Genomic DNA, 26,782 nt, shown 5'->3' with positions numbered 1-26,782 from the left:
CTCTTACTGTCAGAGAAGTATTTGTATGTTCTCCCCATCTTTGCAGCTCACTGACCAGACCTGTCTCCTCATGCTCTCCCTTCTGTCCCCATCTTTATACTTACAGAATAAATTCTGTGGGGTAGGCATCTGCCTTTTGCCCTGTGCTTGTTCTGCCCTCACCATGTTATTCTGTCACACCAGCAGTGTTCCTTGGGGACTCAGTATTGACCCCATTACATTTCACAGGCAAAGACTTTGCAGGTGTGACTTGCTGGTTTACTGTCTGCTCACTGGCTCCCAAAGAACCACATGTGAATGAAGGAAGAATGACTCAGATATGCCCAACTAGTCTGGGTAGATGAGGGTCTATCCAGATAGACTGGTGGCTCATGCTGAAGGAAGATCAGCAACAGTGATGGCCACATTGCTGAGCCAAATCTCCCAATATTAAACCAATTCCAGGCAGAAGTCACAAGAAGGAGTCACACTCCTGTTTGGGACATGCTGCTGGCACAGTCTAAAGCTGCTCTTCACCCAAGAGCTCCTATGACCTTCAATGCTACAGGCCCTACCAAGGAGCAGTGAAGTGAGAGGGAGAGAGGAGCAGGAATTGCCTGGCACATACAGGGCTGTTACCAGCCTCTGCAGGGCTGGAGCTCCACTTCGAGTTTCAGCTGCCAGACTGCTGTGACTCAGGCAGTTTGAGCTTTCAGCAGAAAAAGAAACACTTCTGACTTTCCTGGTTGCAGACAAATGAAAGACTCTTTAGTACTTCAAGAAAGAGCCAAAGCTGCTTTCCTGCTTCAACTTACTAGTTTTGACTTCACATCAGTTTTTCCTTTACCTCACTATTTATCACTGTTTAGTGTTAACCACACTAAACCTTTCAGACAGCCTTTCAGACATAATTCTCGTGACCAGAGCAGAACTAAGTGCACTGTGTGTTAGAGGAAACAAAAGGACTGGTTAAAGATTTGCAGTCACTCTAGATAAAAGCAGAGGGATATTTTAATGAGTGGCCTTTCAGCAGATCATGTCCAAACCACATCAAATACATACAAATACTGACTGCAGGAAATTAAAGTTGGAGACTTAAAAATACGAATAAATCAAGGAATTCTCACGCTTGACTTTGCCCTCTGACCCCTGAGGTCCCTTTTCCTAATGCACTTCCCTAACACGAACAGGAGGTCAGTTGATCTGTCAAACCTGGCCATCTTCTCACCTCTGCATGCCCACAGAGCCCAGAAGCAATGAGTTCCCTCCCCACATCGCTGCCCATTCAGATGTGTGTTACTGTAGTTATTTCTCCTGTCAGAATGGGTCAAATCAGTGCTACTCAAAAGCCTTGGCTCTCAAGTAGGTTTGCCTCCTCTTGCTGGAGTTTGGGATGAATGATGTCTCTCTTGTCCCCGTGGGACATCACAGGCTTCTCACAGCTCCCTGTGACACAGCTGCAAGGGCACTGTCCTTGGCACTTCCCCAGGAGATGCTCTGCTCAGCCATGCTGGAACAAGACCAGTGCTTCCTCCTTGAGGGATCTGTGCAAAATGTCCAGTGGTAAAAGCCCATGCAGAATTAGGAGACCTCGGTAAACGAGAACAAACTAAAGAGTTCTGCATTGTATCAGTCGTTCAGCTGACACTGCTCACATTAGAAAAGCAGCACTTGAGTTGTACTGGGACAGCAACCCAGGGAGGGACACTGCATTTCCACATTGAAGAGGCAAAGGGTAAAGATAGGGAGGGTGTCAAGTGAAAGTACTGCAGAATCAAGCAGCTGGGGGTAATAACTCAGTGTTTCATAAGCTTGATATTAACACCCATCCTTCTTATCTTTGCTTCACACAAAACAGAGGTGCCAGCCTAGCTGATGATCCACTGGCCTGCACACAATACAGCAGGCACTGCTCCTCTTCCGAGGGTGAGATAAACTGTCAAGTGAATTGGAGATTAACTATCCAGATGTAAATGAATTCATTGCTATGCAACTGATAGGGCTCAGGCCTGGTTTAGTGCAGGATGGAGTCAGGTTTGGAGAGCTCTCTCAATGGCCAAAGAATTTATAACCGGTATTCATGGCACTCTCTGTAAAGGGCCGCCTAACAATGCAGGAGCTTGCAAGCATTGTTCCTTTTGAAGGGCTTCGCCCCTCCACCCCCACTCCTCTGCCCCCAATTTACTCCCCTCCCCCCTGGGTTCCCCCAACAGACCCCTCGCACCCTTCCCTCCTCCTGATCACACAGGAAGAAAGCTGGGGGGAGGTGACCTCCGCAGCAGAATTTGCTATTCATGTTCCGTTCCCCCTCACAAATCCTTAACTTCTTGTCTCTTTTTAATCTTTTTTTCTCTTGAGAAAGAAAAGATCAAAGGGCTTGGGGCTGATGCTTTCTGAACTAGGCACTTCTTGCCATGGGAAAACAGCGGCAGGGAAGGGCTACACAAAGATGCTTGTGACTGGGGGTGGGGGAGAGACCATGAGACGGGACTTTCCTCCATGGAAATGCTTTCTGAAAGCCTTTACCATGCGGCCTTCCAAGTAAGACACAGCCATCCAGTATCCATCCCAGCCTGCCAGGCACAGTTGGGATACCTCAGTGATGGCAGCAGAGCACGTTTGGGTTCAGGGTCACACATGAATGGTGTTTGTGCACTTCCAGCACTGAGGAGGGAAGTCCAGAGTCCAGGTGTGCACTTGACTGCATGGCCCATGGCCACCACCCTTCTGTGGGGACTGGCACATGGGAGCTGTGCAGGTCTTGTCTGTGGGCTGCTCATTTCCCCTGAGGACTGCAATGTCCAGAGAAGAAGAGACAAATGTACTCACACCACTGCTCCAAGCACAGAGTCAAAACCCCATCACAGCACATGTGTGCAGAGCTGCTCTGCATGGGCACATCTGCATCTGCACCCAGACTTGGAGCCACCAAACCTAAACACAGAGGTTGTCTTTCAACCTTTGATCTAAAACATTCCCTAGTTCCAACAAGACAAAGGATTATGCTCTGCATTTCTTAGTGATCCATCACTGGTATGGAGGAGAGCTAAAAGCTTCTATATTCACACAGAAGAAAGGGGAGAGAAACAAAATGCTTCCACCTCCTAAACCAGCTGTCATGACACGTTATCCCAAGGCAGGATTTTGAGGTCCCAAGGTATCTTTCCAGGACAACGTGGATTTTTCCCTCATTCAGTAAACCCAGTGTGTCCCTGGCTGTCTTCTGCTGAGACAGACGAGTCCCAAAGCAGGAGCTGCACACAAATTAGAGATTTGTACCAAAGCATTGGTATCAAATATTCAGGGAAAGAAATGCTTTTGGCCCAAAGGTTCCAGCTGGAGATGGAACTTCAAAGCAGAGGCTCAAATCTCTAATAGGGGAACAAGCTTGCTAAGAAACCTTTAATGATTGTTGTTAGAGCAAGCAACACACAACTAATCTCCCTTTCAGAGGTGTCCTGCTCCTAGGAAGCAGCTGCTTTGCACCTTTATGCTTTGGATAAACATCACCTAGGCTTGAAGGACTGATTTGAATTAAAGTTTGTGACTTTAAACCTAAATCAAGGCTTTCTGGTACAGGAGGAGGAATCTGCAAAGGCTACTCAATTGTCCAGATCAGTCCCACCACCTCCTTTTCTAACAGGAATCCCCTGTTCCTTTTCCTGTCCATCCACCCTGAGGGCTGTGATCCCTCCAGGACTCCTCAGGGAGAGGTTGGGTCACCAGGGTCCAGTTCTCCGACACTTCTGCTGCGGTCGCTGCATTTTGCTTGGGCAAGAGCTCTCACTGACTTCACAGTCTCTCACATGTACCACTGTCCTCTTCCAGAATGTCTTGGCATTTCTGTGTTCTGCAACAAATAAAACATCCTTCTGATCTCACTGGTAAATGACCTCTCCAGAGCCTTCAGTCTCACCAGTGTTGAGCAGCTGAGGCACAACTGTCTCTCTGTTCTTCTTCTGGGACATGGAGGACAGGGGAGGATCTCAGGCTTGCTTCAGGCATTTCATGTCAAATTATTTAGGAACGGCCTTAGCACTGACAAAAGCTCATTTCTTGGCCAGCTGACACTCAAACACATGGGCCTGAACCCGTGTCAGGAGTTTTTATGTCTACGCACTAATGAGCACACGTCCCAGCTCTACCTTCCCACACAGCAACTTCGGATTCCACTCAGTAACGTTAGATTCAAATCTGCCAAACGTGCTGTGGTGTAAATCCCGTGAGGGCTTCACTAGCACACACCACAAAGGAACTGCAGCACCCTTGGTGCTGTAACAAATTACAGGTTTTACAGGAACACTGCAAATTCACACGACTTTTCTGCCTTCGAAGCTGGTTTCCTGACACAGACTTTAAGAATGTGTTTCCTCTGTAGGCTCAACAAATGCCTGAAACACTCTGGTGAGCCAAGGAGAACAGCTGCCTCTCTTCAGATTTGAACTACTTTCACCACCACCCCCAAAAACCAAGCACAGGAGCGTTCTCATTATTAGAGAGGATAAGTGTTTGTGCTGAAAGAGAAATGTAAATGGCTCTAAGATGCCAAATTAGCAAAAGTGACCCCCAACCAGAAAGGCAAAAATTCTCTAGTGGAGAGTTAAAGGCAGTTGAATGTCTCAGCAAATTAGCTGTGAGGCTGCCACGATGACAGGCCTCCTCCCGTGCTCATGCTGCAATCCCTGCACAACAGTTGTTGTTCCAAAGTGTTTCTGATTAATTTTACTCTACCTCTGGGGAAAAAAATCCTGCAAAATGTCACCACCATAAAACTGCCAGATGTGTGTGTTGGGTTAAATCCTACAGACCCTGCAGGTGACAAACGTGTCCCTCGTCCTCCTGGGCTGGCCAGTGCTCTGCCAGTGCCAGTGTTCTGCAGTGCTTTGGTGTTTCTGTTGAGTCCTGAGTTTCTCTGGAGCCAGAGTAACAAACCTGCTGAATTCAGATGAGGTTCTGTGAAATGGATTGCTGCCCAAGAGGGGTGGGAGCCACGGGCTGCAGAGTGACTACACAGCAAATCCAGGAGCAGAGCTTCTGCTCTGAGACCAAAGGCAGTGCTGGCACACGACACAAAGTGTTAACACAACACAAAAGTAGGTGGATAGTTTATATTCCAACCAAAAAGAAAGAGTAAAATTCAACTTGACTTGTCCTGACTGTCTTGGGGCTGGAAGGCTGCTGCCTGTCACACAGCTGTCACCTCTGTCCCCCTCCAGCTGGCACTGGGGAGAGTGATCCTGCTCTCAAGGCCAGTACAGCCACAGCTCCCAGAAACAGAATGGTAGGGGTTGGAAGGGACCTTTAGAGATCATCTAGTCCATCCCCCCTGCAGAAGCAGGTCCCACCTAGATCAGGTCACACAGGAATGTGCCCAGGAGGGTTTGGAAACTCCAGAGAAGGAGCCTCCACACCCTCCCTGGGCAGCCTGGGCCAGGGCTCCCTCACTCTCACAGTGAATCTCCTCTGGAACCATCACCCAAAGCAGTTTGCACTCAGACCTTCTTGGCAGAAAATGTCACTTTTACAGAGGTCCATATGCCATCATATGGATCTCCACAGGTGCCAAGCCCTCCTGGTTTTCCTTTCTCTGGTCAGGACAGGCTGTTTTTTCCCAGTATGTCTACGCAGGCTCAGAAAGAGCTCAGCAGCTCAAAAGTGCTTTAGATGGATCACTATAGACCTGAAGTAGCTGATGAGCAATTTGTCATTGGTAAGTACTAAAAGCACACCATCTGCACATTAAGAAACATCCTGTGTACAAGGTACAGAAAGGCTGTAACATGCTTAATGTAGAACCACAGGATGCACAGAGAGAGAAAACCCCTTGGTAGCACTGATGGCAACTAAAGCTTTTTGTGAACACTGTACATCTCCATGAGCTGAAAAACTACAGTGTTCCCATTATTAAAATACTCTCTGTAAGGAGAACTGTGGGGCCAGTGCTCCAAGGAGACTTGCACGCTGCTTCATTCCCTCTCTAAAAATGACTCCTGATGAATATGTGACCTTCTTATGACTCCTTCCCTACTAACAGATCGGCTTCACAGAAAGAATGTGACTGTGCATTCAAAGCATATACTAGCAGAAACTGAACTGTGAAGATGTAAACTTCAGAATCTGTGCCAGAAACCTCCATTCATCAGTTGTTCCCTTTCAGACAGGAGACAGAAATAAACTGATGGATGAATTCAACCTTTCAAACTCCCAAAGTCTCCAGTGAGCACCTTGAGTGAAGTCTAATGAAGACACAGATATAGATTTGTTGACTGAGGCTGAATTCTTCTCAGCAGCCCAGAGGAGATACAGGAATCTCCCTGAACGTGGTGGGAGTCGGGCTCCCCATGTCCACAGCCACGTCTGGAGTTCCTCAGCAAGCAAGCTTAAAGCCAACACAATAAACAAGCACAACAAAGCTGCAAGCTGTCTTCAGATAACCAACACAGACATGAAATTCATATTAGTAAGAGGTTTGTATGTTCCTCGCTCTCAGGGGAAAGCCTGATGGAGAGGCAGCAGGTCCATGCCGTGCCTGGGTGACCCTGCACGCCGTGGGACGTGCTCTCTGCTCCAACAGCAGCTCCCCACTGGGGAACAGCCAGCTCCTGCTCAGAGCTTGGAGTTGGCATTGCCAACGTCCCACCTGTTGTAACACCACCTGAAATGCACCTCTGGGCTATGGCAGCTCAGCAGAGCTTGCCCAAATGCACACCCATGGGATTTTGAGTGCAGGCAGGGGGATTCCTCATCTCCCTCTCTGGTAGCTGAGAGCATGAGCAGTGGTGACTGAGCAAGACAGAGACACACAGCAGCTCCCTGACACACAGCAGCCTGGCTGGTGGCACTGCACAGCCCCTGCAGCCACTCTGAGCAGGGCAGGACCTCACAGCACCAAGAGAAAAATCCTGTTTGGGGATGCCTGGTGCCCTGAGCCACAGCATAATGTGAGGTGTGGTGAACTCTTTTCCTCCTGCATTTCCTCCTCCTTCCTGTCTCATCTTCACTTTCTCACTACCTGTTGGGTGGTGCTTTTACAGCAGCATCTCCCACCACAGTATCTGAGGGCACCACAGGAAGACAGAAACGCCCCAAAGGTCTAATTTTCTTCCCATCTTTGTCACTTTGCATTTCAGTTATTTTCATTACAACAGGCTGTGAAAGACCCTTGTGGCAGGCAGCAAGCAAGGCAAGGAAGCAAGCTGCTGCTATAAGCATTGCTCTAATGGCAGCTTGGAAAAGTACTGAATCACATTTCTGGTCCAAATGTGCTCTGCTCTGCAGTCTTCCATTAAGCAGCAAGTAAATAGTTTCCCATAAAAGCCCAAGGGCCTGCGAAAGAGCCCGACAGAATCTTATTCCCTCTTTAACTTCCAAAAACCATTAACTTCTCCCCTTTAGAACTGCCCCAACTGGTAGGGATTTTTGGAAACACATCTCTTCAGGCAGAGGAGCAAGAGCTACAAGGCTGGAGGGGGCTGGCAGCAACACAGCTACCCTGGCTGCTGGCTCTGTGGGGGCCTGTGTGCAGGTGAGCGCAGCAGGACGGTGCTGGCACCGGGGGAGCCCGGCTGGGATGGTGCCTGGCTGCAGGATCCCTCTCCTTGGCTGCAATTCCTCCATCTCAACGGCAAGTTGAGAAAATAACGTAATAAAAACAGCCTTTTCTTTTTTGCCTTTTTTTTCCATTGCTCATTTTCTTTTACTGAGCTACTGCACATGGAGCAGAGGCTTTATTTTGGCTCATGTCCTCCTGCAATATCATTACCCGCGCAAAGGAAAAGCCCTCTGGAGATTTCCAATCCAAACAGGCCCTTGTTTTATCTACAACTATTTGAGTACATGACCTCAGATAACCCCCCTGGCCAACTGTGTGCCAAATTCAAACTGCAGCCATGGGAACTTTAAATACAGAGAAGATTTTCCAGCTTCCCTCCAAGGGTCGAGTTTCTTGCTGTCTGCAGGTCGGATGGAGCCGGGGCTGTGCCCGCGGGAGCCCGTCCCCAGGGCTGCCACGGCCATGCCACCCAGCTCTCCCTGCCAAGGGAAGCTGCTCGCTGCAGGCAGCAGCACGACTGACCTCGCTACGTACACACAGTCACTGTCCCCTTTGCTTCTCAGGGTACTGCTCTGGCTTCAGATTACTGAAAAGACAAACAGCTGCACTTGGGCCAACAGACTCATATGTAAGACTGTGTTTGGATTACTCTGGACAGGGGAGGTTTTTCATCTTCATTAGCCTCCTGTTCACAGCCATATCCACAGCTTCTCACTGGGTCAGAGCCTCCTGCTCTCTACTGCTGTTTATGAATCTAAATAAATCAATTAATCTGGTATCTCTGGCAGTTGCTGTTTCACACACAACCAGTGCGTGTGGGTACCTAAATCTGCAAGCCATTGGAAAACACCAGCCCAGGGAATTTCTGCACCAGAATTGGTGACAAGGATTTTTCACAGCAGTTACCACTTGCCTTTCCTCTCCAGACCAATACCACAAATGCAAAATGAATCCTAAAGCTGAATGCAAGCACAGAGGGAAAAAATCCCAAGCTCCAGGAACAGCCTGGGAATTTGGTCTTGACAGTGTCCATGTCAGTTTCTGACGCTGTCACACTGAACACATGCCCACAGCAGCTCAGGGCAGGAGCCAGCCTCGGTGAGAAGGGCACAGCCGGGCTGCCCCTGGGGGGTTGTTGCCATGTGGGTGTCTGTGCAGCGGGCACTCACCCCACCAGCCAGGCTGAGAGCACGGGCTGGGTTTGTGAGCCACACGCCGCTGGCATCCCGGGGCATGTCACACATCCTGGGACCCAGCATGGAAACACTGAGTCTAAAACGAGCCTTTAGGCAGAGGTGGCTCCAGACAGGGATGAAAGGCAGGGCTTGGAGGCAAGGCATTGCTTTTGCACCTCCAGCAGCCCTTTGCCTCGTTTGGAGCCCCTGGGCATCTCAGCTCCAGAGCAAGACTGGGCCCAATATCCAGTTGGTGACCAGGCTGGTGTCACAAACCCGGGGCAGTTGTCAGCTATATGCAACCATACATTCATATGCATTATCTAGGGACCTTTGCATTTCAAGGCTGTTGTTATTTTGATCTTTATAACCCCTGGAAAAATGAGTTCAATTAAGTCTCATCATTAGGAATTTACATAAGGTCACTTCAAGGCTTCGTGCATTTCCTCCCGTTCAGATCTCAGTGCTCTTAGTGTTTCCCCTCTTCATTTATAACCCAGTTGCTGGAGGGCATTCCAAGTAAATCATCCACCACCAGTTTCCTCTTTCCAGCAACGTGCATCAAGTTTTTCATTCAGGCTAAATGAAGCTTCAACTTCTCTGTACAACAGCAGCCCCGTTAAAGGCACAGCATCGCTGTGAGAGACGGCAGCTTTCCTCTCCAGGAAAAAAAGGACCTAATTTTAATACACAACAGGACATATTCTCTTTGATTCCTTTAGCAGGAAGATTTAGCTGCATTTGATAGTACAAGCAATGAACCAATTGTTAGGCATTCTCTGGGAAATTCATTTGCTCATCCCTGAGAAGACTCTTTTCACTATGAATAAACTGAGGGAGGCAGCGAGCTGCAGGCGGCCGTGACAGCCGGGGTTCAGCCCTGAGCTGCTCCAACAGGACAGCTCCCCTCTACCCAGAATAAGGGCCAACCTGGCTGTGCACTTCATTTATAAAGCTGAACATCAAATTTGAATCAAATCAGATTTTTAACTGCCAGAAGGGTCTAAAATTAAGGGATATTAACGGAGTAGGGCTGAGACAGGCTGAGGCTTCATCTCTTGAGCCACAGAGGACAGGTCGTCCTCCCTGGCACACTGAGCAGCACCAGGCAAGTTCTCTTTACTTGGACAAGGGCTGAGCTCTTTCAGCTGTGGGCTTGCAGGGGCTTTGGCTGGTGTAAGCCTGTGCTGACACAGCCCCCTCCTGCACGGACACACATCTGGGCAGCTGCAGAGTGAACCAGACTGGGGAACTGAGCTGGGTTAAAATTAACCATCTGGTTTTGACAGGGCTGTTTCAACCGGGATCAGTTCCCTGATCCAGCAATCCTGCAGTTAAACAAGCACTTGCATTGGAACAAGGAGGGCTTAGAGAGGCACTGGGGTAGGGAAGAGGCGAGAGGAGAGGCTCAGCTTCATCTGCCAGCACCAGCCGCCTTCACTGCCTTCAAACTCCAGTGAAATCATGGCAGAAGTGCCCCAGGCCCCTTTCCAACAGACCCTCAGTGATCCTCAAGTGTTTTTCTGCCTCTCCTCTGAAAATGGCACGTAGCTCAGCTCATTTAGACCCCATTCCCATAAATATCACTGCACACAGGGCAAGAATGGATCTTGTCCTACCTCTGATACAGATCCTGGCTTAAACTTTTCAAAGCCTTTTATACTTCTCTGCGACTTTCAGAAAGGATATTTTCAATGTTAAAATGCAGTAATGCCTCCAACTAGTGGGATACTTTCCACCTAACCTTCTTCCTCTGTTTAATCCCTGTCCACTCCTGACACAGCTATCTCTTTTCTGCTAAGCAACCAGCCACATACGCATGGATGAGTCTTTGCAACTGAAAAAATAACTAGGCTGATGCAGCTTAGGTAGGAGAATCTGACTGTGTGCATTCCTCCTGAGGCTGGCCCCAGGAAAAGGACACCCTGCCACTTCTAAACCTGGGAGGTCTTTGAGGCTTGGCAGAAATCCCCTGGGAGGCCCGTCATTAGCCATTTAAAACTGTCTATAGTGTGGCGCTGAATTGGAGCGCTGGACAAAGCCCCTGCAGAGCTATCTGTCAGGAAAGGCTCCCATACTGGCAGGGGCTGTTAACAGTAACAATGATGACAATATAAGAGGGATTTTCAGGGGTGGGGACTTCAAAGAAACCCTAAAGAGGTATTTTTCATTAAGAAGTAAGAAAGCAGCCCAGCATTGTTTTTGGCACTGAAGCTGCATATGAATGTTACAGCGGTAAGTCACAGATCAGCCGTGGCATAAACTGATGCTGATTTAAATATTCATGTGCTGCTTTTCTGCACTGCTCCCACTCCATGGGTTTGCACTACCTGGCCAAGACAGCAGCTCATGGGCCATCGCTCATGCCGATTACCTTGGGATCCTCCAGTGCCTATAAACATCAATGAGCAGCCAGCAAGCCCTGAAGGGCTCTGCAATCCCAACAAGTCCTCCTCTTGCCACCCCTTTGCTTCACCAGGCTGGAGCTTGCTCATCTCTGGAGGGATTCGAGACCGGTGTATTGCTCAGGAGCCCAGTCCCACCATCACCACCTGTGGTTTGTCCCTTTGAACCAGACCCAGGACCAGCTTTTCCTCCCCCAGCAGTCAAACCCCCGAAGCTATCATATTGAGTCAGCACAGAGAAAGTGCCCTCAGGGTTTGTGGAGCAGATTGACTTTCACACCTCACTGGCCACACAGGAGAAACCCAATCTAAACAGCGTAACTTTGCATAACCGATTATTTTCACTGGGGTAATCCGAGCCCTCCAGTAAATGCCAGTAAATGCTGCAGATCCAGGGAAGGCCCCGCTGAGGGGAGCAACAGCCCGAGCGCAGCCGGCAGCCCCAGCGAGGGCTCCTCAGGGCTGGTCCCTGCCCCAGGGTGCATGGACTCGCAGGACTGAAGGCACAGGCCAGTGTCTGCACAGAAGGAAGCATGATCAGCTTTTTAGTGCCCAGCTCATTTATGCAGTCAGAAACTGGAGTGTGCAAAAGCCAGCTAAGGGAAGGATGCTAGTCAGAGCTGCCTGCCTCTACTTGATGTCTTTTTAACTTTCTGTTCCACAGTGTCCCACACATTCTGAGAGGCTTCAGCTTTCAGGCTGACTCCCCAGCGACCTATTATTCTTGCACATCGATCACTCCATCCTGTCACCAAACAGCCATTCACATGACCTCGTTTGTAGGGAGCCATGTTCCTCCTCTGACTCCTCTGTCACCAACTTCCTTCTCTCCAACCACCAGCTCATCCCTTTCTGCATCACCAGCTCAGTGATCTCTCCTTCTTTAAAGTCTAATGAAATCAGATTGTCAAATTAAAACCCTAACAGCTGCAGAGATCCACGGTCTGCCCACACCTCTGCAGGACTTGTTGCCATGTCTCAGGCTCAGGCTGCTAAGGGTCAAGCAGCCCATGCCATCAGTATCCGAGATGCAACTTGCTTCTGGGGTCCCTCATGACTACAGAGCACCAACCCAGCTGCAAAGAGGAGCATCCAGTTCAGCCCCAATGCCTGGCTCCCAATGTGGCCCCTCCCCAGGCACAAGCTGCAGACGGACAAGTGAGAAGGGGACAAGGGGTGCTGGGCCACTCTCCTGGCTGCAAGACACATTTTAAGGGGCCGTTAAGAAAACTGTCTATGCTCACCTGAAACATGATATGCTCCTACTTCACTAAAATGCCCCAGTGGGAGCAGCTCCCCCAGAAACCACTGAGAGAAAAACCAAGGTGGAGGTGGGAATGGAGCAGTTACTGGGGATGAGAGAAAAACAAGCTTTCACCTGCATCTTCCCTCAGCGTGTCTCGGAATGAAAGGATCATCAGCTCTGTGTATCTTGAATTATGACAGGTAATTCATTTAAATCCACTTGTCCAGAGAAAACACAATGACTCACAAGAAGAGTGCCCCAAAAGTTCCGTTTTCCACCTCTGCCAAACCTCCTACGCTGTCAGTTCTGCCTCTGAGCTCTCACTGCTGCTGTCAGGAAGCCAGAGGGTACTGGGCTGCCCTCTGCAAGAAATACTTTGTGCCGTTGGGAGACTTTGTTCCAGGTTTACCACACTCTCAGATAAGCTCACTATAAAAACCTTCCTATAAAAACCTAGGAATAGGGATTTCTATTGTCTTCTCAGGGGAAGAGGAAGAAAAATTTACCCCAAGCCTCTTACAAATGACTGATTCATCAAAGCCAGCACCCGTGCCCAGCTCAGCAAAACCCTCCCTTGGGCTTACAGCACATCATCTAGGTGCATTTCATCCAGACACCTGCACAATATCATCCTCTTCAGGACTGACACAAACTATGAACTGAGAAACTCCTTTACAAGATTTCTGTTTCTGTCCTCACCAGGATACTGCTTTGGCTGTCTCTGTTTCTGAAACACTGTGTGATCCTGGGATGAAAGGGTTTACACAAAACCATAATGGTCTCTTCTTACCACAGGTAATTTAGATCACTTCCACCTGATGGGGACAAAGTGGTCCTGGAAAGCCCAAACCCTACAGATGTTGCTTACAGTCTTCAGCCTTAGCTGAAAATGCCTTTGCAGCAGTAGATGAAGATGGAAATCACTTATTGTACCCCACAGGGGTCCAGAGATGGATGGTTTTGGCATAGGGCGTCATCCCTGCAACTAATGCTGGGAATTACAGATAGAGCTTATTTAACGCCAATAGGAAGTTACACAGTTTAATGCCTAAAGGTCTTCAGATAAATGCTGTTGAGCAATTACAGATCTGGCAAATTCTACAAGGAAGCCAAGTATGTGCAGCTCAGTGTATAATGCTGACTCAAATGAAAGCTTCAAAAATGCCTGGAGATCACACATTCCTCTGAAGGAACAAGGGGCTGCTGCCAGCGTTAACCACTGCCCAGGTCAGCACTGCAAGTCTTGGATGGCTGCAGAACTGCTCATTCCCCAGGAAGGATGCAGCAGGATTTAACAGCATCTGCAACGACAGGACAAGATCCTGTGCAGGCTTCTCCACAGGAACTGGGAGAACATTGCCACGATACCACCTGTGCTATGAGATGGCCCATGTCTTACTGTGTAGAAGACAAACTCTTCCCAACACTATTTAATCATCTTGATCTGTGAAGGGAAAATAAAGGCCTAGAGGCCTTCTGGGTGGTTCAAATCAATTTACTTCACCTGATGTACTAATGAAGCTGGTCACTCCACTATGAAAACAAGAACTTTGACATTATTTAACTTCTCATGTACAAGGTATCTCAAGTAACGAGACCCAGTGATTGCACTGATGGGTTATGTGTAGGATTACCACCCTGAGAGACCACCAGAACAAATATACAGCCATTCTAACATGGGATTGGGCATCCCATCCTTACCATGACATACAAACAAGGAGCATTATAAGGGCACCGATGTCAGAAAGGAGGAGAAACTCCACAGTGCATAAAACATGGGAATTTTGACTTCTTGACACAGTCAATCCCCTGAACTCTGACCTCAGGAGGCACAGGGGACTGGAAACCAACAGAACTTAAATTGGCTACAAATCTCTTGTTTTCTCATGACATTTGAGAGAAAACATGGGGACGGTTTCTTCAGGACACATGGGAGTTAGAGCTGTGTCACTGCCTTCTCCAGAGAGTTCTTCACTTTCCTTACAGTCACTCCATCACTGTCACCCACTGACCTTTCATTACTTTCTCCCAGTGCACCAGCATCACTGCTGACCAATGCACTTCACGATCTGTCCAAATCCATGAGAGGAAGAAAAAGCCCTGTACAGAACTGTATAAAAGGACATTTACTCTGCACTGCCCTGTGTCTTCTTTTCTGTGCTAGTCTAAATACAAGCGCTGTTTTCACTGCCAATCGTTGTTTGCTTGTGCTGTTTCCACTGGCTAAAAAGCAGCATTTTTCCAGCTAGTGTTGCCCTCCAGGAAAAAAAAAACCCACATTCATACCTTTCTTGCAGTTAGCACAGGAGAACAAAACTGGTTCCCAGGAATAAGGATGACTTCCTCAAAAGAAAACATTTACTATCAGCTGAGGTTTGATCTCTTAAAGCTAAATGGTATCATCATTTTGTGCACTGTAATCCATAACACCGTGAAAAATGAACAGATTTTCCCCCTGTGAAGTCTAATGTCTGCCTGCAGCTCTGCAAGTGAGAGTAAGAGAGAGGAAAGAAATACACAAAGTGAAACCTGGGGTACAGTCTCTCACATACGTCCACAAAAAGAACCTAAAGCCACAGATCTAAAAAGGAAATTTCACTGGAAATCAAGCTTTTGCAGATGCTGAGAAAGAAAGCCTGCAACATGAGACAGTTTTCTTTGAAGAAACACAGCTGATCTGCTGCATTCTCATATCTGACTTCCACTGGTCTGTGTAAAACATAAACTTCACGCTAACCCTATGAAAACAGTCAACATGCTGGAGAGACAACAGTCTGCTCCGAGCTGGTGAAAGGGGGAAAAAAAAGTCTCAGGCTGTCATTCTTCCCTTGCTGTGACCTTCATGCTCCACTGAATTTCTGAAGATACTGAAATCTTGGCAGGGAAGTGTACAGTCTGTGGGAACCAGGCAGCACCGTCCTGGCTCGCTGGTGAGAATTAGGCTCAGCCGAGCCCTTTTCTGAGGGGCTCTGAGCTTTGCCTGGCCAGCAGCGAGGGGCTGCAGGCTACAGGCTGGGCATTTTGCAGGACTGGAGCTGTGGGCACTTGCATGTCTCTCAGCAGAGCTGGGCTGGGCAGCACTGCCCCCTCCCACCCTGCACCCAATGCCCACCTGGACACAGCAGTTGTCTCCACATGCCCCTGCCTCGGGATGGCCACCACTCGCCATGAGCTCTCACTGTGGTCTATAAAGCTTGAGAGATCACCCAATAAAAACCTCAACTGGAGACTCTAAAGGAGCACAATTTGCCAGGACAAATTATCACAAACCCTGACGCTATTTAATGACTGTTGGGTAGAGGCACTCCAAAGAAAAAGAGCTGCATCCCTGTGAATGAAGGGCTGGGGAGAGGTGCATTCACCACTCACAAAGTCCTGAGACAAGTACCTTTGGAGGTCAATCCACTCCCTCAACAACGTCTGCAGAGGCAGAATAATACCAGCTGTGCTTCCTGGCCAGAGCCTCAGCAGCACAAGTTGCAGATTACATCTAAATTGCCAAGCCCAGGATAAACAAAAAGATTAAGAGGGCCTTACCCTTTGTGTTGAACAATCACACTCTGAAGCAAGAAATCACAGCCCACGTAGTGGGTAGGCACAGGGCTGAGCTTTCCGTTTGGGTTGAGGCTGGTGAGGAGTAAGCAACTAACTCACACATCTGGGGAAACCACAGATGCTGTTAATCACAGGTTTTCCTGACCTGTAGGCGCTGACAAATTGCATCCTATGGATGAACCTCTTATTAAACCACAGAGAGTTTCCAGTGCTCTGTCTCAGCGTTCCCAAGCAGACACAAAACCCAGCGCACATGACCCTTCTTAGTTTGTCATTTAAATGGTGACATGGCCCTTTCCAAGGAGGTTTCAGGGCTGAAAGGGGGTAAATAGGGACACAACATTACATCAGTGGAAGGCACCTCAACAACTCAAACGTGGGCTTCCAGAACTGACGTTTTCCACGTGCTTTGGTATTTGCCTCGGCCCCGTCTCAGCTGTAGATGCGTTTTGTCCTAAGCAACTCCTGAGACAAACCCCTCACTGACTGCTGGGCAGCAAGACAGCCTTTCAATTCTACTGGTTTCTCACTGTGCATGTGGAAGGACAAGTGGGATGCTCAACAGAGCCCAAAGAGTGCTGCTTGGGCTGGGCAAGTGACCGCAAACCCCAGTTGCCCTGGTCCCGCTGCCACGCCGCGCTCGAGCAGGGAGATAGGTGCCGGGCTCACAAGTTAGTGAGAAAGACGATGTCTGGCAGTTCTCATCATCATCGGGACCGACAGAGCAAGCCACATAAAAGGAACAAAAAAGCCTGCTGATCAGATTGGTGTGACAGAGGCTCATGAGAGACGTGCACATTTCCAATCTAAACGACAGCTTGAGGGATCTATATTACTAATTATCGACTAATATCGCCGGAGTTCCCAGGCTGGCTTCAAAGCTTCTTGCAAAGTGCCCCAAGCACAGGGTTTTTCATCTAATCATAAGGCCTTTTTCTTTGTCCCTGCTAAATGGATTGCTCCATACTGGGCTCCCTCTGTGTAAATCAGCTTGCACATGATGAGCTTTGCAGCAATGAAATTCGTTACCTTAACCACAAAAAACCAGAAACATTTGCTGCAACTGTTAGAACACTTTTGCACCGAATTTCAAAAAGAAAGGTGGTTTCCTCTCTTCCTGCCCCCCTCCTCCCCGCCTACTCCTAATCCCATGCTAACACCTTTCTAAAAGGCTGGGGGGGGGGGAGCAGCTTTGAAACTGAAAGAGCAGGGAAGGGGGGGGGTGGGAAGATATCAGATCTCCAGACAATGAAATAAAGCAGCTATCTCTCACATCCTGCAGCGCTTAGGCTGAGGTCATAAGTTAAACAGGACATCAGAATAGGTGATGTAATTTGCTTATTTAGGATCAGAGCTTTCAGTGAAGTGAAAGAGACAACCTATTTGAATTTGCAGATAATCCTATAATAAACGCAGGGCTGTTCAGTTGCAGAAACTGCAGCTGGAGCCTGAGATTTTTTCCCCCCCCTGCACATTTATTTTTGCAGGGAATATAACTGCAATCGTATTTCCTTGCAGGAAAGCCTTGAGACCTCACCTGGGATCAGCCTCCCATTGCGTTAGGTATTGTTCAAACAGGGTCTCTGCCCTAGCCAGCTTAAAGGCTAAAGGGTCAAGTCAAACAGAGGGTGGGAAAGGAAAGCAGGGCCCAGGGGAGGCACAGAGGTGGCAGAGCTGCACGGCAGGACCCCGGGGCCTCCAGCTCCCTCCCTTGTACAGGAGCAAAGCTTCAAACTCAAAATGGAGCTGAGCAGCTTTGAAGTGAAGCCTGAAGACAACTTGTCGTTTCTGAAGATGGAGAGGCTCTCCTGGCTCCAAATCTGTCTGCAGAGCAAGGATTTTACAGCAGCCTTATAAACTTTAAATGGCAAGGTTCTTGTATACCAGGAGTAATTGACCAGCGATCCCCTGCAGCACTGAACACGCTGCCTTCCCTTCAAACCACCCTGACAAACACTTGCCATACAAAGATTTAAAGCCAACAACTTGCACTGTTTATCTCCTCAGTTTATCACCATGCTAACCACCATTGCACCCTGTCAGTGCTGTGCACAGGAGCATCACTCACAGCCCAGTGCTGCCAGCCCCTTACCTGAATTGATTTGCTTTGACACAAGCATTTTTTCACTGACAAGCTGTCTAGGGCAGACACCATACCTTAGCCAAAGGAAGCAAAACATCCTCAGCACCTTGGGCTCCCTGAGAATGAGCAGTAAACAAAGAGGCACTGTGCACACTGCCTGGTCAGGAGCTGCAGTCTCTATCTGCTTGCCGTGGAGGCATCGAAAAGCAAGAAGGCAAAAGCCAAGCCAGTCATCCAGGTAACATCTGCCCCAACATGTCTGTTTTCAAGACTGGAAGGGTGTTCATGTCCCCCTGCTGTCCTGCCAGGCTGTTCCTGGGCTGCAGCACACACTGCAGGGTGAGAAAAGGTCCCCCCTGAATGGACAGGCCTGGGAGAGAAGCCAAAATTCGCTCCTTTCCTAAAATGACCTCGCTGTCAGATGTCAGGTTAGTTGTTAGACTTGATGAAGGTCTTTTCCAACCAAAACCATTCTGTGATGCCCTTTGTATCCATAACTGTAGCCATCCAGCAGGTCACCTTCTTTAGCAGGTTTTGATTTGTTTTTTTCCTTTCTTAAAAATGCAAGTTCTGTGTTAGAACTTTCTTCAAGTTGTCAAGAGCAGAGCATTGTTGATCTTCCACTCAAGCCAGTTTGCCAGCTGACCCTCAGGCTGCTTACAACAGCCCCTGACAACTCCACAAAGATCTTCCTGACTAGCATTAAGGGACCAATGTGCTGAATTTATCATGTAAGAACAGCCTCCAGCATGCATTTCACATCACCCGATTCTGAAGGAGCTACTTTTGGATATGTGAAAAGAAGAAAAGCTGTATACAAGATATTCAAATGTGTGCAGAGGTGACAGACAAAAGACATTTGCATTTCAAATAGGGGGAATGGGTTCATTTCAAATATTTTAAGGCTAGGAGTAGGACTTTCTTGGAGTTTTTTGGCACGTCACCAAAAGACAGACTTTGTCTTATTTTCACTCAGCCCCTCTAAAATGTTCCTCACCAAAGACACCACCATGCCTGGCCAAAGCTGCTGTGTGCAGGTGGCTTCTCCATGACCATCACAGAGTCCTAAGATGCAGTACTTGAGAGACACATGCAATGAGAAGATTGTCCTTGGCAAGCATCACTGACACAGACAGCAGCAGTCTCCATCTCTGGAGCTTTAACCAGAGCAGCTGAGTCGAGGCCCCACACCCCTGAGAGCAGCCAGGCTGAGAAGTCCATGGGTGAAATTCTCTGTGCAAGTCAGAGGGAGGTAACTGGTATTTGCCATGCAGAAAAAGGCAGGGCTAGGAAGCAAGCCTATTCTTTATATCTGCAAAGGAGAGACCATCCATCCCTGCTGACAGAGCAAACACATTTTACAGCCATCTTGGGTACAGCACTGAACTGGGACTGACTTTTACCGTGTGCTCTGCACTACACACATTAATTGTTACAGCAACAGTATTTGCTGACATATTCACTCAAATCATTTACAGAACAGAAGCCCAGGGGATAAAACAAGCCCTTGCTCCACCAGACAGAGGCAGGCAGGATGCCACATTCCTTCCTGTGACACCCAGAAAATGTCTGTCTGCAATGGATGATGGCAGCTGAGAGGCCACCACTTGTGCCCTTGCGAGCCTTTCATGATAAAGGTGGGGAGGGAGAGTGGCCCAAGCTGTGGATCAGCATCCCCCAGCCTCATCCTCCTGCCCAGCACATAGGCAGCAGCACCTGGGGGTTTCTGGAGGCCCTGGTTCCCACACCACCAGTGCTCTCCTGCTACAGGGACAGCTGAAACCTCGGACACCCACCAGCAATATACATTTTTGCAAGGAGGTGGCAGACCTCCAAGCAGTTTGCAAGCCCTGAGGTCTGTAACCCAGTTAAAGACCAGAACAGGCAGTAGGAAGGCACAGCTCAGCAGTTTCAGGATCTAACTTCCATCCTAATTAAGCCCAATTAGGTTTGCAGAGGATTTGGATGCTTTAGAAAGAACTTACAAATGAAGTGCTGAGGTGTCTGTTGGCCACGGTGGCCCCAGAGCAGCCTTTTGAAGGATGAAATGTGCCACTGTGAGGCAGGGAGTCCCCACTCTGCAGTTACACAGCGTCCTGGGAAGGGCTCAGGCTCTCCTCACAACAGCAACAGTCTGCAGGGGACGGCTGAACAAAATCGGCTCCAAAATGCCTTCAGTGTTGGTAAATACATGACTCAACACAGAAGGGCTTGACAAATAATGCATCTTCCCATGCCTAGCAGTGTAAAACACGCAGCTGTTCTACCACCACAATTTACAGGGAAAGCATTTCTCCTGGAAGTAAATGAACACTTAGTATATGTTCCTAGCCAGATTGATTACCCCTATTTATATTGTAAACTAAGACAGCACGTACTAAAAAGCCAGAGAGTTAAACAGTTCCAGATTCCAGACCATGGGCAAGGGGTCAGTTTTATATCCTATGCTGCACAGCCTCCTGCATTTATTACAGATCTCCCTGTTTTCTGCAGCAGGGGTTTGGGGGTGTGCTTATGCTACGTGAACGTTGCTATTTTATGGGATCCCAGGGAATCAGAGAAGCCACAAGGTTTTCTAAAGAGCAAAGAAGCCAGCATGCCACTATATAACAACTGCAATCTGTTCTCAGAACAATAAAACCACAGGACTGAACACAGTATCTTGTGTCTGAATATATACATTTATCCTGAAGTAAGATCAACCCATATTATGTTGATCCCGTCTGCATGGAGTTACGTCATCCTCCTCTTACAGACAACCTGCACAGCTGGGTGACTCTCATTTTCTCTCTAAGTTACAGCTACAGTTTCAGCAACTGACAGCAGATATAAGCAGAGGCCTAGAAAATGCTCTCTGGTGTGCTTGCTCAGAAGTCATCGCTATTCCTACAACACTTGTCCAGCTCCACCAGCCCAGGAGACCCTGAGAGTTTGACCACAAGGCACTGAGCCAGACTTCAACTGAGCCAGACTCCACTGAGCCAGTGTTCAGCTGGCTTGTTTATTCCTAAGAGAAAGCTCCTTTTCTAGCCAGATCTGCAATTTCTTCTTTTTCTCTCTTTAAACACTGATAAGATGAGAGATGTGGAAGTTGCAAGTTGATTTATATTACACTTTTTGAAGGGATAGGTTTCAGCCTGTTACTGTAACAAATACAAGAGTGAAATTGGAAGAGATGGAGATTTGAGCTCACACAATTAAAATATCTTTTTGACAACAATCCACAGATATCAAGTGCCAAACACAATCTGGAGTCATCAACTAGCATGGACATGAATTAACCTAATAGCTTCTGAAAAAAAACCACCCCAGTCCTAAAAAACCCTCCTATTAAAGTAATTAAGTGTTATCAGAATCACAGAGCCATAATTAAACACGGTTTATAATTAAACCAGCATGTGTCCTCGACAGAGAACACGGCAGCAGAGAGACTGCTGTGACAGCCGATGCCAAAACACATGCCAAGCACCAAAATCCAGCCGTTTCCAGCAAAGCTGCAGATGCAGTACCTCTGCTCTCCTGACATAGTCATCAGCACACTCAGAAGTCCTCACAGCTCTGTAAGATGCTGCCAAAGTTCAAGCAGAGATCTCAGGAACCGAGTAGAAGCACCGAGTGCCAGACCCGAAATGCCAAAGCGGCGTCTGTCGCGCAGGGGATGGCGAGTGAGTGACCACGAAAGGAAGCCGTGTCCTACCTGGCAGCGGCTGAAGATATCTGCTGGGGATACCCGAACGTTGAAGTGCTTCAGAACCTGCAGGGCCTGATCTTTTGCCTTTTCTGAGCAGTTCACAGAGAAACACCTTCCTTCTGCCACCTGGGACCGCAGCTTCAAAACACAAGTCATAAACCAGGAAGATAATGGATGAGCCTTTCCTTGCACAGAGGCTGTTCCTAATAAGTTGGTTTTAATTAGAAATACTGTTTGGAGTCAGTATGTGTTTCCAGTCTAAACTGTGATCTAACAAACACAATTGGCAGTTTAACACTTGGCCAGGGCTGCAATAGCTCTGAGACTACTGAAGCCCTACAGCACTTTATATCTATGAGACATGATTGCCCAAGTCCCCTTATAATTTGGTGGCATGGTGCTGACAAGGGTAGCAAGAGGAAACTGAATTTAATCACAGCTTTCCCATAAAATCTGGCCACATCACACACAGTACACAAAAGCACAACGATGGAGGTGCTGTCCAATGAGTTTTAGCACTTCAACCTTTCCAGCTTACAGACTGGACTTCACTGATGGCCACTGGAGTGGTTGATATGGACAGACCCTCAATGTTTGCTCCACATTCAGCAGAGATATTTGTATCTGGGAACAAGCACTGGAAGTTCCAGACACATCTTTATGAACACAGTGAGTACTCACAGCAAGATGGGATCAACTACATGCAAATACAGGAGCTCAGGAGAGCCATCCTGCCCTCGTGTACAGCACAGGCAAAGAAACAAAGGGAGCCAGATCTTTCCCAGGACAGCAGCATACACTGGGAAACTGTTAACTTTCCTTTTGCAATTCCTACACAGTACTTTGACATTAAAGCTTTGTCAAATATGATTGTGCTGGATGCTGCATTACCTATTCTATCAGCTTTAGACTCAAGGAATCTCATTCTGGATAGGTGAGCTGGAGCATGGCACAGCTGCATTTGCCCTACAGTGTCTTGTCATGGCAGCAGTTTTCTTCAACACTCAGCTATGATGCAGGAGATTAGCAATACACAGTCTGCAAATACTCCAGCTAGCTGCTTGAGTAGTTGGGAGCTTTTGTATTGGCAGTTTCTAACACAGAAGTCCTGCATCCTGCCTCATGTTTGTAATCCAGAATAGTTTCACTCTTCCAAGTGAATTTTTGGGCAGTAACAAAGCGCAAGGGACCTGCAGCAGTCATCACAGCATCACAACCACTGACTGGACAGGTTCAGTATATTCACACCACCACCTTCCTGCGTGTGGCTCAAGAAGGGTTCTGAACATCTGGTGCTGAGGGTAAGGTTGGGGTTTGCTTTGTTTTTTATGTATCTACGGGAACACAAAACTTCTGCAGCTTCCACCAGGACCCATACTTGGTGGCTTCCATTCTCTCCCTTCCAAGCCTGAAGAAACATCTTTAAGTGTTGAAACTATGTCAGTGTGGAGCCAGTCAGTAAACAAGAATCTTTGTGATAAAAAGCATGGGAATGGAACTGCCTTTCACCTGCCAGAGAGGCCAAACAGGAACACTTTGTTCTGGATCGCTTGGCTTCACTTCCACCCCCTGCCCCCAGCGAGAGCAATCGCTCTCCCCACTGATGCAGCTCTGAGTAGAAACCAAAAATCCACCCTGAGTTCTGGTCAATCAGAACAGCAAACCTCTCAAGAGCCTTAATGTAGGTTTTAGTGCAGAAAACATGAAAAAGCTAAGCCAGCTGTTGTATTCACATCTGACTTTTCCTCTTCTCTCTGCTGCACATCCTAGAGCACACAATGATCCAGTGCCAGAAAAACGCCAGAAGCTCTGAACACTTACAGTCTGATATGGGAGCCCAGAGGTTAAAATGACTCTTCCTTCCTGTCGGGCAATCTGGAAAAAACAGTAAAAATCATAATGAACACGGGCTGAAGAGACAGTGGATCCAAGCTTTGCTTTCAGGCAAAGCAGAGACAACACAAACTGGTGATACCGAGTCTTCGTCTGTGCTGCCGACACGCACTGGGCCAGGAGCCCTGGGGTCTGGTCCAACAGCAGGAGCAGCCTGAAGTGCTGCTCACTCACTGCCCATCCCCTCCTGCCAACACCCACCCCACCTCATGGCTGTTGGAACAAGCTACTGGTGCATCTGCACTGCAGATGGCCCAGGGAACCAATCCACCTCGAAATAATCCCATCAAAAACCTTCCCGTCTCTTTCTTTTTCCCCCCCTCTTAACTTAGACTATTTCTGGTTCCCCAATCTGGTTCATAAAGCAGCAAGCAGTTCTGCTCACACAGCAGTGCACAGGGGAGAAAGGAAAAAGTAGGCTAAGCAGGTAATTCCAGCAAAACAATGTACCATTAAATGAGTCTGCAAGCCTCAGAGACATTAACAGAGCGATGCTCACTCCACTGCTCACAGATCAGTCTTATTCTCCCAGCAGCAGACACACAGAAACTGTGCACCCTTTCCAGGCTGCAAAGAATATCTCCATGAGAGTTTATCACCTCCTGACTTGAAATCCTGCACTTTTATCAGAGGTCTTGTCCTTCAAGGGAAAAGTCTGTGCTGAATTATCAGGGGACTTCTGACCTTCGCAACAGAGTAAGAGACACTTCCAAATGGTTTGGTGCCAAAAGGCAATACTAAATCTGGAACTGTAATTCCTCACAAGGATGAAAGTGTGACTGATCTTTATATGATTAAATGACATCCCTCCCTCCCACCCCTTCGCCCCCTCCTGCAGGAGAGAAGTAGTTTCATGGCCACAGCAATAGAAGGATTCCCATGGGAACCAGGACTTGGGCTCTGTTAGTGCTGACAAGAGATTGGCACTTCAAGGTAGGCACAAGGTTATTTCTCTTCCCTGGTGTGGATTCTGTTGGAAGCCCTTGTATTTGTCACTGTTTCCAGATGTGTGTCACAGAGGCCTCTCTTCTGGATCTGAGTTTCAGAAGCTCTCTCTGGATCACTCTTTAACCCTGGCAGGAGGACACATTTGGGATCAGAGTCCTGCTACACTTCCCAGACAGTCTGACACAGCCAGATAGCTCTGAGAAAAACAAATAAGAGTCTTAAGCCCCATCTTGGGCAGCTTTGCTCTGAAGATCCACTGGACCTATGGCAACATGAAACAAGAAGGAGAAGGCTCTGAAGGCACAAACTCCCTGTGCAGCCAATGAAGCAGCCATTTTTCTCCTCTCGTCACCTTTCAGGTAGCTGCTTCTCTTCCCTTTTTGTGAAGTCACTCTTTGGCTGCCAGTTCTGTACTGAGAAAGCGATTGGCAACAACTTCTAAAGCAGCTTCCTACAGGCAAAATGACCAAATTTCTTTCAAAATTACCCCTCTCTCTCAAGAAAGGAACAAAATCTCCAAGAACAGGCACCTTGAAGTGACAGTAGAGATCCCCCCATGCTGAATGCAATCCTCCTACATGCAGTCAGGGTTACTGAACAGCCCTGCCAACAACCCACCCTCAGGGCACCTCAGCAGCCCCTTAAGGCACCAGCACACCTCAGGGGTTTGCAGACAAGGGAAAAAGAGATGTGAAATTCCTTCAGACCAATGTGTGCTTCAGGGTAAGCCTGAGGATTTCACAGCTGGAACACTCCACTCTGACTTCCTGCATCCAGGGTTAATTAGTTCAAGCTTGATAAATCCCCTTATCTAAATGGCTCTGCAGAGACAGGCAAAGAACATCAAATAAAAAGGAGAAAAGCGATAACTCTTCCAGCATGTTTTTCCGCCTCTGGAACAAGGTCTGGGAGAAACACGCAGAGCCAGAGAAGCCATGTGATAGCACACATCTGACTGGAACCACAGAGGATACGTGCTGCACAAAAGGGCACAATGCTTTCCTCTGAAAGAAATAACAGCAGGCAGCACTGGGACCAGCTGGGAGAGAAATGCTCAGAGGTGCAGAGAAAAGGAAAAGAAGGGCCTGAGCAGTGGGTTGGGGTGGGTGTCAGGGACTTGTGCTGCATCCCAAGTGCTGCAGAGAGAGCATTGGCCTCAGTTTCACAACCTATTAAAAAGATAATATCAACTTCCTCTGGAAAAGGCTTAGACCTTCTGGATAGAAAGCACTTCCTAATAACTTGGTATTCTTATTTAGCCCTAACGTGCCTGTCTGTTCAGCCAACTTTCATCTTGCAGAGATGAACGAACTCAGATGAATTGCAAAGGAGACAGGGAAAGGCAGTGACTGATGAGAGAAGGCAGAGAGAGACTCTGTGTTTTGAAACCAGCATCAGAGCAGTTGGTGACAACCTAAAGGATCCTGAATTAAGGCCAAAGAAGGTTTCAGGAAACAGCAGCACAAAGCTGTAGATTTGCAATTTAAAATCTGCCAAGCCCTTGCATGACACTTGGGCAATGCCACGTGTCCCTGAAGAGGCAAACTACTGTGTTCCCTTTGCAATGGGGCTGGCCAGGGAAAGCTCTGCCCTCTTCTTGCAGTGGAGGTGAAGCCCAGACAGCAAGGTCCCAGTTCAGAGGGTTCCAGAAGGGAGCAGACAGAAAGCATCTGCTCCGGGATGTGTGCTGGAACAGCACCCAGACAAAGATCTACTAGGGAGCTGGCTTGCAAACCTCCATTTGACCCTGAAGCCCTTACCTCTTATCTCAGGCTCTTTTAAAAAGGTAAACCAAGAGCTTTCTAGCTATCAGCCCTGTCCTGCAGTGCACTTGCCCTACTACTGGTATTTCAACCCCAGACTTCTCAGCATTCCTGAAAACCATAAATTGTACAGAGTTACTGCATGACTTCATCAAGTGGCCTGAAGTACCACACTAAAATCATTGACACCATTCCTTTCCTTAACACAGACCCATTTGTACCAAGGTCTCCTATGAAAGACATTCTTTTCCTGCTGACCAAACATCAAAAGTGAAGTCTTGATCTTAAAGGCAGAACAGTTCTTCATCTGTCCTCTGTGAATTTACTCTGCAGACTGGCAGGGAAGTAAAAAGACTAACAAACCTGAAGAATGTCTCTTACATCAAAAATATGGAAAAAGACATTCAAAGCTGAGATGAGATCAGAGATTAGATTTCCCCATTACATGAAGCTCTGCTCACTGCACTATTAGAAATCCCCTTTGTGTCCCAT

At 48.0% G+C, this 26,782-nt stretch overlaps 1 protein-coding gene across 9 annotated transcripts in view; it reads right to left on the bottom strand.

Annotated features, from left to right (window-relative positions):
• EXD3 (exonuclease 3'-5' domain containing 3) overlaps positions 1-26,782 on the bottom strand; it is a 261,724-nt gene that overhangs the window by 92,689 nt on the left and 142,253 nt on the right. For 8 of the 9 annotated variants that reach the window (XM_062011571.1, XM_062011576.1, XM_062011570.1 and 5 more), the window contains 2 exons: positions 23,508-23,561; positions 21,693-21,824 (listed from right to left, as the gene is read on the bottom strand). In XM_062011571.1, coding sequence (XP_061867555.1) covers positions 21,693-21,824; positions 23,508-23,561 — 186 coding nt within the window. Of the gene's footprint in view, positions 1-2,292; positions 3,830-21,692; positions 21,825-23,507; positions 23,562-26,782 lie in introns of those variants that run through there. The other variant, XM_062011578.1, reaches the window with a different exon arrangement.

The sequence above is a fragment of the Colius striatus genome, chromosome 19, assembly GCF_028858725.1.
Source record: "Colius striatus isolate bColStr4 chromosome 19, bColStr4.1.hap1, whole genome shotgun sequence".
Classification (NCBI taxonomy): domain Eukaryota; kingdom Metazoa; phylum Chordata; class Aves; order Coliiformes; family Coliidae; genus Colius; species Colius striatus.
This window is presented reverse-complemented; position numbering and strand designations above follow the sequence as displayed.